This window comes from Drosophila kikkawai, chromosome 3L (assembly GCF_030179895.1).
Source record: "Drosophila kikkawai strain 14028-0561.14 chromosome 3L, DkikHiC1v2, whole genome shotgun sequence".
Classification (NCBI taxonomy): domain Eukaryota; kingdom Metazoa; phylum Arthropoda; class Insecta; order Diptera; family Drosophilidae; genus Drosophila; species Drosophila kikkawai.
In genome coordinates, this window is record NC_091730.1 from 12,526,306 (window position 1) to 12,538,985 (window position 12,680).

Sequence of the window (12,680 nt, forward strand, 5' to 3'; positions counted from 1 at the left end):
AAAACTGATTTGTTTATTATTTTTCGGGACAACTGGGGGATATTTATGAAAATAAAAGTTTGTGAATTCTTTAAATTTACAAATTTAAGCTCCATAAATACGTTATTCACGTTTCACTTGCAATACCGAAATATCGGAGCCAGTTCCGAGATGTTCCTGTGTGACCAGACTCCAGTCTGGTATTTAGTCAGCACCGCGATACAGTCACACTGACACCCACACACTCGTCGCTCGCTCGCAAAGTGTTCCAATATTTATTGCAAAAATGCTGTGAAAATCCATATTTATATTATTTTGAATGCTCAATCATACGCAACGGATGGCCGCGGGGGCGTGTGCAGTGAAATCCGCGCGCAACACCACCGAAAATGCGTCGAAAAACAAGTGCGAAAAACGATGAAATCTAGTCAACCAAAATTTGTGAATGTTGGGGGAAGAAGAGCTGAGACGAGGCTAAAGCAGCAGCAACAACAAAACGAAAAACGCAAATAAAAGTGACACGCAGGAACAGAAAAATGCAATTTATTTAAATATATATATACTAGAAATAAGCGAAATTTAAATACGACGTTGACACAAACAAATCATCGCTGAGAAGTGTGTGTGACGACGAATGTCTGTATTGCTCTCTCTCTCTCTCCCTCGCATTTGTGTTGTTGTTGTTGTTTTGGGGTTGAAAAGGCATCGCCTGCATAACTGTTAACGCGTGACGTAGAAACCCAAACAGCAGTCAAGTGCACCACCCCTCCCTCACCCACTGCCCCCCATCCCCACTGAGCATAAGGAAACCCCTTTCAATACGAGAGCTCCACAAAATAATATACATAATTAATTCATCATGATGGACAACGACGATACCCTGCTCAACAATGGCGGGCCACAGTCCGGAGCGGAGACCGTCTACGGAACGGAGGACAACAACATGGTCATGTCTGAGAAGGTAATAAGCAAACAGCCACAAGTTCTGGCTATTCAAATCGATTTCCATACTAAAAACTAAAGTAAGATCATTGTGGGATGATGGTTATGATAAGATTTAAGGCCAATTCTGTAAATCAAAAGGAATATCCTATAGTTGAAAATATATCTCAAGTTATGGAAGTTTCCAAAAAAGAATGAATATCGGTTTCCATTTGTTGTTTGTTTTTAATTAAGAATCTTCTCTTAAAAAGATATATAACTCAGATTTGTGGGTATAGGGTCTGATTCATGCGGGCAGGGCCGATTTTCCCTTAACTCAGATAACGCACTAAAATATATGTATGTGTGTACAATATGTTCTTGGGCCTTGCTCCTTAACACCCACAATCAAACCCACTCGCACACAAAAGAAACTGGCACAAACACAAGATAATGAGGCTATAAAAGTGTCCCAAGCGGAAATGCTACATACTACAATCGAAGAAAAATGCTTTCTTTTCTCTCTTTGCCTGTTCTTCTCTCTTTTTCGCACACACTTAATTATGAAACGCATCCAACAATTGTTTATTATGCATCAGCTGACGACGCTGGTCATTGACATTCAAACTGGCGAAAAATAGCTCCCAAAAATGGAGAGAAATGAGGAGGCAAAGAGAGGAGAGAGAAGGAAAGAAGCAAAAGAGAGTAAAAAAGCCGGGGACCAGAAATCAATAAAGTCAGTCAGTCGGTCCTCAAAATTTTATGACCACCGCACGCAATACTTTGCACAGAGAGCAATTTTAGGTGGATTTATATAATATATTTTATAAATAATCCTTAAAAAAAAAATCTAAAAAAAATCCATATAGTATTTCAGAAAAACACTTTTGAAGTGAACTAATATTTAGTTATTTTTAAAATTTAATTTGCCCAATGAAAGGAGCTTAATAACTTTTTTAAGTAATTGTAGTCGGTTTCTTTTAGCTTCCGTTTCCCCCAAATCGATCGATTTTTATTAGAATATAAACCAAATTTGGCTTAGTGTAGCCTCCTTACAGCCCACTCTGAGCTCTCTCCAGTCTATTTTATTTTTATTTTTCACCCCAATTCTCTGATTGATTTTGCACTTTATAAGCTTCGCCAGGCTTTAATCGGCCAGCTATGCAAATTAAAGCAAAGAGACATTGTCGGTGCCCAAGCCCTGTTCCTCCTACAATCTCTTTTTTCACACTCTCACGTACAAGTGGTGGGCCATTTCCTGCCCCTCAGCTCCCAAATGAGCTCATCAGGTTCCCCTGCTCCTGGTTCTTAGCGCACATGTTTCGCTGATAAGCTACCTGTTAATTGAGTAATGAGTTCACAGCAATTTAAAGCGGGAAGCATTGTTAACACACCGATGAAAACTTGTTTCTTGGCCCAACAGCCGCAGAAACCATGTATTTGTGAAACAAGTCTGTCCAAAAATGTTTGAATACCTAAGCATGGGTCTGACTCGAGTTGGCCTTATAAGTTGACTCAACCTTGGTCCGATGACAAGTTTTTCAGAGAAGGGAGTTGGCGTTCATTGCAAATGCCATAAAACTTGAAGAAAACATAGAAATAAGTAGCTAAATATATACAAGAATTTATATATTTGATTACATATATTAAAATTATATTAAATATAAAATTGATCGTTCTCATTTGGACCTCATAAATCCCCTTCATTGTTATTTTATAATTTTGTTATCTACACATTGTACATTAAGGTTTTTTGTTAATATTTTTGGCACAGCATTAACTCATTCATTTTTAATGCACTTTGGGTTTTATTTCTTCATTTTTCAGTTAAAAAATTTAATTTACTAAACATTTTATTTTTTACGTGTCCTTCACACTTTGTTTTTGTTCTTTTCTTTCTCTTTCAGAATGAAGAGGTTGTCAGCATCGTGAGTTATCCAAAATTTTTCGTTTGTGGTCTATATAATTTCTGTCCTATACTCTATACTTTGTTATTCACTTTGCAATACGTCATAATGCACGATATAATAATAGTTTTATTTACGCCTTGCTTTTGTTTGTTTGTTTTACGTTCTCTACTAACAATTTTAAGGCCAAGAAGGTTTCAGCCTTAACCTTTCTCGGTTTTAAATTATTTTTTTTTTTAAAGATAAATTGTTTTCTCTCTTTTGACTATTAACAAAACGCATGACTTACGACTACTGCTGAAGGGGGCTTTATACCAGTGATAAAAAAAAACCACATTAGGTCATATTACGAGAGCTTTCCATTCATAAAACAGCGGCCACAAACCGCAATTATGCTAACCGATTTAATTAAGCAGTTAAATGGGAGGAGCTCTCCACTATCTTTACTTCTTACTCTCTCCGTTTCTGTAATTATGTATGTGTGTTGTTTTGTAAATGAAATCTTCTGTGAAGGATCCTATTGAATACCCTTGCAATAAAACAATTAGTTATATTATTAAATAGTATTAAAACCCATTTTTAACAAAGACAACATAAAGAAAGCCACGTACTTTAAATCATATGGCGTTACGCATCTTATTCTTTATATTGCTATTGGTTTGAGGAATTATTAAAGAGGGAAAAGGGTATTCAATGTTGTCTTCCTATCTTCCTGATACTCTACTAATTAATTGCACCTTGTGTTCCCTTTGACTCACGAAATTCAAAAGAAAATTCACTGATGCATATCACCTTATTTTTTGTTCTTTGCCATGTGCCACGCCTCCGTTTGCAGGTCCAACAACTGGCGGGTAGCATTTATCAGGAGTTTGAGCGTATGATCAATCGGTACGATGAGGATGTGGTGAAGAACCTGATGCCATTGCTGGTGAACGTGCTGGAGTGCCTAGATGCCTCGTATCGCATCAATCAGGAGCAGGATGTGGAAGTGGAGCTGCTGCGCGAGGATAACGAGCAGCTGGTGACACAATATGAGCGGGAAAAGAGTGCCCGCAAACAGTCCGAACAGAAGGTGTGTTTAATTAAAATATTATCAAAGGCAAAAGGTAACCAATACTCTGTTTTTAAAAGCTATTGGAAGCCGAGGACCTGGCTGAGCAGGAGAACAAGGAGCTAGCCACACGCCTAGAATCGGTGGAGAGCATTGTCCGAATGCTAGAACTGAAGCACAAGAATAGCCTAGAGCATGCCAGTCGCCTGGAAGAGCGGGAAGCGGATCTCAAGAAGGTAAGAACAGCCTCGAATATTTCTCTAAACTCTGCAGAAGTTCATGTAACTTCTTTTTTAACCCTTGCAGGAGTACAACAAGCTGCACGAACGTTATACGGAGCTGTTTAAGAACCATGTGGACTATATGGAACGCACCAAAATGCTGATGGGTTCCACGCACTCCCAAATGAGTACCGCCTCCGACCGCATGGAGGTGAGCCGGGCCAGACTCAATCCCGTGGCTCGCAGCTCGGGACCCGTTTCCTATGGCTTTGCCTCGCTGGAAAACTCGGTGATGCTGGATACAGAGACCATTTGCAGCGTGGGCAGCCAGTCGGATGACTCGGGACCTCCTTCGCTGCAGAATGAGCTTGATAGCCTGGCCGCTGGAACGGTGGAACGTGGAGCTGCCACTGATGCGCTGCAGCAGCAGCATCAGGCCACCTCGCCCCAAAGCCCCGACAGCAGTCCAATTGTGCCAAATGTGCCCGCAAATGGTATGTGCAGAGATCGCAGGGAATTTATGCCTTTGCTTACTTTACATTCTTAACCGCTTACCATACTAATTTCTTTCACTTTTCTTTTGATTTTTGTGTGTTAACTCGACTAAAAACAAACTCTGCCACCGAACAACCCAAATCCAAATTCCCCAACCCAGTTGGTCGTTCGACCACCAAAAAGGAGCAGCGCTCGGATAACAATCTTTACCAAGAGCTGTCCTTCCAGGACAACGAGGAGAGCGAAGAGAATGAGATAGTCACAGGTGAGGAGGTGGTGGTAATAAGTTTTTGGTCTTTATTTGCTCCCTAAGTGTTGTGACTGAATAGAATAGTTTAGTAGTCAAAGAAAATTGTTTAAGAACGATTGGAAATAACAAGGAAAACCTGCAAATATTTATAATACTTTTATTTCTTAATGAAAAACACAGGTCGACAGCTTTTTGGAGCTAAGAACGAAATATACTTTTCCCAATAGTTTTAATGCACTGAAAGAAATCAGCAGGAATTACAGTTTTTGGGTACTTTCTTTGCTGTAAGTTCAATACGTTTGTTTTTACAAGTTACAGCACTTCAAAAGTATTTAAAAATCGAATTTTCAGCACTTTCAAGATGGAATAATTTAAAAACCTGATGTTTAGGACATTTTTTTTAGAAAACCTCCAGAAAAGTATATTCCGGTTCTTGGTTCTATGATTTTTTTCAATTTTCTCGCCCTGTGATTTATCTATTCTCTTTTTGACCATATTTTATTTATGTACCAAACCGAACTCAATGCCTTTAACCTATTTCTTACTTTTATATCGCTTTCCCGTGCCCTTGAATCCAACAAAACACCACACCTTGACACACTTGTGGACCTAAAATTATTCGTGAACCCACAGGCAGCTGGGTACATCCCGGAGAGTATGCATCCTCAGGTAGGTACCACTCACACACTACTCAAGACCATCAACAGCAGCCAGAGAAAAGTACACAAGTACAAGAAACTCAGCCACAAGCACCATATTATAACTCCTACATATATGGATTCATCTATATAACCTGTAAATACATCAAGTATCATGCGAAATTCGACTGAGTTGAAAAAAGAGTGTGTGTTTTTAAGGATAATCTTCACTAGTTGTTATTTCCTTGTTGTGATATCTTTTGGAAATTATATGCTCGAAACATTAGCAAAATGGAAAATTATTTTAATTTAGCAAAAAATAAATAAAAGATTTTATTGTCATGAGCTCTAATGAAATTTCTCTTTCTTTTATGCCGAATTCTACTACTTGCCCCAAAATCAAAACCATTACGTTTCCTTCCACAAAAAAAAAACAAAAACAACTTCCTCTTGCAAACTACTAAACACAAACCACAAAACAACAAACAATATTTGCATTGTATTTGTACCTTTGAAGCTAACGACAACTATTTTGGTAAGTGTAACGCTACAAGAACACCCTTAAAGTAGCTTCTAACTATTGCAAAAGTAGTTGTAATTCCTCCTATTCTTTTATCATCGTAAGTAGTCATTTCCCAAGTAACAAAGTTATTCCAGTATTTGATTTCCTTTACCTTTGTGTTGACTTGGGACATCTTTCAAGGGGTTTTTGCCATATCATTTGGTTGTAGTTTCCCCATTTATTCCAACGGGGGTGCCACAGAAATGTATGTTTTGATAGCGAATTATTAAAAATAAAACTTTTTAGAGTCTTATAAATTTAAAATTGGATTTCTAAACTTAAAGCTACACTTTCATCTTAGTTATTAGGCCGAGAAACGATCTTTAAACAAGAGGACGTCATATTTTTGGAGTCTTAAAGCTGTAATCCTTTTATGTTTTTTTGATTTTAAAAATGTTAACCATTATTCTGTATAAATTTTATCTTGTTCTTGTTTTACTTAACGTTTTATTGCCATTAATTGAACTGATCAATGTTAAATAAATATTTTATATATAAAAAAACAAAACAATTTTAAGGCTTAGGGTAGAGTCTACCTATTTCTGTGTCACCCTTGTTTTATGATTTTGCTCGTTTATAGTTTTTATTTTAATGAGGTTTCGGTTTTTCTCGTACTTTTTTTAAGAATGCAATATAGTATGTGGAGGTTGGCAGCATCTGACGTTTTCTACATAATTTAATTTCATTAATCTTATAATATAAACGTGGATAAAAATTTAAAAATCAATGGGAAATTGTGGATAACGGACATTTAAAATCAATTGGAAAATGTGTCTAAAAGTATGATTCAACATGTTAAGCAACATAAACCATTATATCGTGTTGCATTGCATACTTTTCCACAGCTTTTCTATAGATTTTAAAATCATTACTATTCAGCATAAATTCTTAACATCATACTTTTTCGTTCCACTTGCATTTTTCCAACGCTTTTACACACTTGTGTCAAAGACTTTACAATAACAAGATGAGTAACGTCACAGAATTACCTTCAATTCAATTTTTTCGAACTTGAAAGTAAATTAATTAAATTTTTAAAATTTGTATCCCTTCGAGAGGGTCTCAAATTTGTTTCTAGCAATTAGAATATATAGACGTTATGCATCTTATTAATATACGGTCTTTGCTTGTATCCTTATTTTTACCTTAACCAATCATTAATCATTATTAACAATGAGTTTTCCCATCATTTACAGGCATGGGCAAAGAAGTGGAAAATCTCATTATGGAAAACAATGAGCTGCTGGCCACCAAGTGAGTTTCCTGCAAAGGAAATTATTTAAAGGAGATTTTAAAAATATTTTCTTCCATTTCTAACAGAAATGCACTCAATATTGTCAAGGACGATTTGATTGTCAAAGTGGATGAACTCACCGGAGAGGTGGAAATTGTGCGTGAGGAGCTCAATGCCATGCAGCAGTCGAGGACAAAATTGAGGCAGCGCATCAGCGAGCTGGAAGATGAGCTGAAGAAGGCCAAGGAGCAGGTCAAGCAGCAAAGTGAGTTCACCTTCACAACATAATAACTAGATAAAGAAATTTATTGAATCTCTATAATCTCAGACACTGAGCAAGAGGAAAACGATGTGCCGCTGGCTCAGCGCAAGAGATTCACCCGAGTGGAGATGGCCATGGTGCTAATGGAGCGCAATCAGTACAAGGAGCGACTCATGGAGCTGCAAGAGGCAGTGCGTCTCACGGAAATACTTCGCGCCTCCCGAACTGTGGATAATTTAGACAAGAAGTCGAAGCAGAGCATTTGGAAGTACTTTAGCAATCTTTTTACGTGAGTTTTTCTTAGAAAAATCTTAAAAATTATATCATGTATTCATGTTTTATCTCTCCTTTGGACAGCCCCTCCAACCGCCCAACGGAACGCGTTGCGGACGGTCTCGGAGGGGGGCCGATGTTTCGTCACACCGGCGGAGGAAGCCCTGCCCACAGCCATGGATCCCCTAGCCGAGGAAGTGGAAGTGGCGACAATCGCCTGGCCCTAACCAGCGGCCAGCCGCCCGTTCATCCAGCCAGCGCTGGTCTGGCCAATGCCCTCATCATGCCCAAGGACTATGCCGAGGAGGGCAGCTCGGAGCGGATAAGTGCCAGGAGAAGGGAACAATACCGTCAGCTGCGTGCCCATGTCCAAAAGGAGGATGGCCGCCTGCATGCCTACGGCTGGAGTTTGCCCATCAACAAGGCCAGCCAGGAGGCGAATCCCAGCCGGCATTCGGGCGGTGTCCCAGTGCCCGTCTACTGTAATCCCTTGGCGGAAGCCTCGCCCCACATGAAGGTGTTCTGTGCGGCAGGCGTGAATCTCCATGGCGGTTTCACCAAAGACGGCCAGTCGCTAATACCCGCTAGCTCACCGTATGCCCCCAAATCCACGCTCAAGATCACCGAGATCACCAGTCCCACGGCGGAGCAGAGTGTGGAGGCTCTTGACAGACAGATGGCGCGGGCCAGTCTGGAGACTTTGGAGCCGGAGACGCAGCTCAGCTCGTTCGTGTGGATATGCACGAGCACGCATGCGGCCAGTACGGTCAGTGTGGTGGATGCCAATCAGTCGGCCACCGTTCTGGATGCCTTTCCCATCTGCTCCTCGCATCTGCTGTGCATTGCCTCCGTCCAGGGTGCAATGGAGAGCGACTATGCGTTGCTGGAGCAGTCGGAGGTGGTCAAGGCGGGTGAGATGCTGCAGCGTCCCGGCGAGGGTGCCGAGCTGCTTGGCAAGGTGGAGTTTGTGCGGGTCAAACCCAAGACGGAGGATGAACAAAACAGCAATGCCAAGGAGGATGAGGAGGCCAAGGAGGCTACGGAGAAGTCTAATGAGCAGCTGCCGGCTGTCAGTGCCGAGGAGCCGCTGGGCAATGTGGAAGCCATCAAGATACGCCAGGCATTGCCAGGAGCTCCTCAGCGACTGCCCAACACCGAGGGCGGTCATCCAGCGAACAATAACAACAACAGCAGCAGCAGCCTTCTGTTTGCCACCAAATCCCTGAATCCCATCCTGGGCACCAAGGAACGCGATGAGCCTTCGATGAGTTCCGTGGGTCCAACCATGTGGCTGGGCGCTCAGGATGGCTGGCTGTATGTGCACAGCAGCGTGGGCAGGTGGCACGAGTGCCTGCATCGGGTTCTCCTGCCGGACGCTGTTCTGGCGATTGTCCATGTTGAGTCGAGGGTGGTTGTGGCCCTGGCCAATGCCCAGCTGGCCGTGTTCCGCCGCCAGACAGACGGCCAATGGGATCTGAATAGCTATCACCTGGTGACGCTCGGTGATCGCAACCATTCGATACGTTGCCTCTGTGTGGCCGGCGAACGCATTTGGGCGGCTCACCGCAACAAGATCTTCATCGTTGACCCCGTATCGCTCAATATTGTGCACTCGCTGGACGCGCATCCGCGCAAGGAGAGCCAGGTGCGACAAATGGCTGCCACGGGAGCAGGTGTATGGGTTTCTATCAGGTATATAAGCTTTAATTGTGATCATTTCTGTACGATATTAATTATTATAATGCTCCAGACTGGACTCCACGCTGCGGCTGTACAACACGCACACGTTCGAGCACAAGCAGGACGTGGACATTGAACCCTATGTGTCCAAGATGCTGGGCACTGGCAAGCTGGGCTTCAGCTTTGTCCGCATCACCGCCCTGATGGTGTCCTGCAACAGGCTGTGGATCGGCACCAGCAATGGCGTCATCATTTCAGTGCCACTGGCCGAGGTCCAACAGAAGACGTCATGTGAGTTTCAGTTTTGTATTTTTATTATCTTTAAACTAACTTTGAATTCCTTTTACAGCTGATCCCCATGGCCAGATGCCGCTGTGTTGCATGGCCAACGCTCAACTCTCCTTCCATGGCCACCGGGATGCGGTCAAGTTCTTTGTGTCTGTGCCGATGCTCCAGCAGCCCAGCATGAACGGCGGTTTGACCTTCAGCAACAAGCGTCCCGATATGCTGGTCATGTGCGGCGGCGAGGGCTACATTGATTTTCGCATAAGTAAGTGGACACCACCGAGTGAACCAGACCCGGCGGCCAAGCTCTGAGAGCCGTGTGTGTCTAACCATTCCATATTCCTCCATCCCATCTGCAGGACATGATAAGTTCGATGCTAGCGATAATGCAGCGCACTTGATAGTTTGGAAAGTCGATACGTAAGCTTATGATTTTATTTGTTCATTTTGATTTTATTTTGTTATCCGCATTGCTCTTTTTAATTTTTCCTAATCCGTGGAATGCTTTCTTTTAGAGCTGGAAATAAATCGCTTTTTATTTTAATTTAACAAATAAATCGATTAAAATCGATTATTTAAATAATTAAAATTTTATATTTATATTCATCAAAGTTTTTAAAATGTTCTTGTTTTACACATAATATTCTACGATATATCCGTAAAACTTCTTCTATAAAATCGATTTTTAAAATTTAAATTTAAAAAAATCGATTAATCGATTATAGAATTCCTTTTATTTCCAGCTCTATTTTGTTCCTATTTTGTTACTGTCCCCCTGTTTAATTTGTTTGTTTTGTTTTTGCCTTTAATGCGATGCCTAATTGTTCGATTTCTGCCCTCTGTAGAACCTTCAATCTGTAGCGCAGGATGGTAACCGCATCCCGAACGGGAATTGTGCAGCATTTGCCTCACCAGTGGCAGGTTTAAGCAAGTCCCTCTTTTTATTTGCTTCATGTTTTTCTTTATTGTTACCAAAACTGCACCAGTCCTTGTCCAACTTAAAATGTGTGCGGAAGGCTTTAACAACTTTAATACAACTTAGCCTAGGTCCTACGGGTTATAAAAAATACAATTTTGGATGTCTAAAGCACACACACACACTGTCTCTACGCACAGTTCCCATTGGTGTACCTTGTCCTTTCGTCTTAGAACACCTTAATGCAAGGTTTTGGTTATACTTTATACTGTAAATAAGCCAGGGTTTAAAGGAGTTTTAAGCAAAGCTCAAAAAAGCGCTTTAAAAACCTTCGGAAAAATAAATTCTTCGTTTTTTTTTAACTTTGTCGGCCTGGGTTATCGTTTACCGGGAGGAGAAGCGATTTCTTGAACCCGAAAGGAATTTTGTTTTAGTTTTTATGTTGTTTTTTCTAATTAAATTACTTTACAAAAGCCGCTTGATGTAATTTAAAAAGCATACAAATTCAACTAAGAAAATTCCCAACGAAGACCGGACTGTTATTTGCGCGCTTTGGTGTTGATAACTATACCTTATATCCAAATTTATTTATTTATTTATCACATTTATTATCACAATTAATATAATATTATTCCTAATTTTTAACAACTGCTTAACTCTAAATCATTTATAAACTTAAAGACCTAAACAAACTACCACAGAAAGTGGTTTACTAATTTTAATAACAACTTATAATTATTACTCTTATTATTACATTCACTTAAGGGGTTATCCGGGTTTAGAACCACAAAAAAAGGCCTATTTTCCAGAATTTTTTTAAAAGATCCTATGACAATTTTGCAAATTTCAATTATTCTACATTAATACATAAGGTTTGAGCTAAATTCTGTAAAATTTTGAACAAGAAATATTCACAAATGAGCCGTTGAGGGAGGGTTGAACTTAACCCTAAAAAAAATTATGTCCTTGCGGTAGGCAGGATTTCTCCGTCAATTTTTATTTGAAATCAAAAAACCAAAATTTTTCTGTTAGCTTTTGTGTCTGGCTTGTCTCTGAACGAAGGATTTTTTAAAAAATTAAAAATTTAATTTTTGGGAGCGTTTTTCATGAAAAATTACACTTTTTACGTAAATTTTGGCCATATTTGGGGTTATAAAATCGGTTCTAATTGAAGGTATAAAAAATCCTTCGTTCAGAGACAAGAAAAACATGTCTAGAAGAAGTGTGGAAAATCTGAAGTCGATCGGTCCAGTAATTTTCGAGAAATCTTGACTACCGACTTCAAGAAAGTGGTTTCGAGAAAAACGCGTTTAAAGTTTTAATTGCCAGTTGTGACTCATACGACGCGCTGGGCTTTAAATTTCTCCCATTCCTACAGTTTTGCTTCGATCGACTTGAAATTTTCGGACAACATTCCTGACACTTTGTACTATTATATAAAAAAGTTTGAAAAAAATGCATTTTTTGAAATTTCAAAACCCGGATAACCCCTTAAAAAGACTTCCCAGCTGTATTGTGCCCTGTAAGATCTCTGTAAATTATCGAATCCAAAGTAAACCTGTAGCCTCGCATCACTGCACCAACTAACCCATCTATCAGATAGGTTATATACGTATTATACTTTCTAAAGCAACAAAAGCTTACCTATTTTTTTGGACTACTTACAGATGATAACGACATGGAGAACAGTATTCAACTGGAACCAAATCAAACGATCGAAAATCGAGGCGATAAGAGTTACTTGATTGTGTGGCATGTTAGTCAACGTTAAAGAAATCCATTCTTTGGTTTAAGTGCAAGTTCATATATACATATTTATAACCGTTGTATGAATTCGTATATATTCAACGCGTATAACACCTTATAGAGAACACACCCTTGCAGGCTAGCAAATGAATTACCTTAAACTTTAGTATATTTACCTTAAAAACCCTACCTTAAAAACTACCTTACATGATGACAAAAACAATGGGTTCTATTAACGTAATTTAGTTAAAAATACAGAA

At 40.0% G+C, this 12,680-nt stretch overlaps 1 protein-coding gene across 11 annotated transcripts; it reads left to right on the forward strand.

The window, feature by feature from the left end:
• Positions 1–185: 185 nt before the first annotated feature.
• syd (JNK-interacting protein syd) lies at positions 186–12,542 on the forward strand. Of its 11 annotated transcripts, none has more exons than XR_005990863.2 (17): positions 186–940; positions 2,808–2,828; positions 3,643–3,879; positions 3,939–4,094; positions 4,165–4,573; positions 4,735–4,839; positions 5,458–5,493; positions 5,980–5,997; positions 7,221–7,278; positions 7,345–7,523; positions 7,587–7,809; positions 7,878–9,485; positions 9,544–9,764; positions 9,823–10,023; positions 10,118–10,178; positions 10,604–10,685; positions 12,342–12,542. XR_005990863.2 is itself a non-coding variant. In XM_017161155.2 (16 exons), exons 1-16 carry the CDS (start codon positions 839–841, stop codon positions 12,343–12,345), a joined length of 3,639 nt encoding a protein of 1,212 aa, XP_017016644.1. In that variant the 5' UTR covers positions 187–838; the 3' UTR covers positions 12,346–12,542. The 11 variants fall into 11 exon arrangements, 7 of the variants coding, with proteins under 7 accessions (XP_017016644.1, XP_017016639.1, XP_017016645.1 ...); XR_011444769.1 differs by having other exon boundaries at positions 10,604–10,679; XR_005990864.2 differs by lacking the exon at positions 2,808–2,828 and having other exon boundaries at positions 187–940.
• The last annotated feature ends 138 nt before the right edge of the window (positions 12,543–12,680 follow it).

What these genes read in the sequence shown, in the direction of transcription:
- syd (XM_017161150.3), top strand. Translation starts at nt 839, where the DNA reads ATGATGGACAACGACGATACCCTGCTCAACAATGGCGGGCCACAGTCC. An exon ending in ATGAAGAGGTTGTCAGCATC is followed by an intron (nt 2,829 to 3,642) that starts GTGAGTTATCCA and finishes CTCCGTTTGCAG; the next exon opens with GTCCAACAACTGGCGGGTAG. An exon ending in GGTCCAACAGAAGACGTCAT is followed by an intron (nt 9,765 to 9,822) that starts GTGAGTTTCAGT and finishes TTCCTTTTACAG; the next exon opens with CTGATCCCCATGGCCAGATG.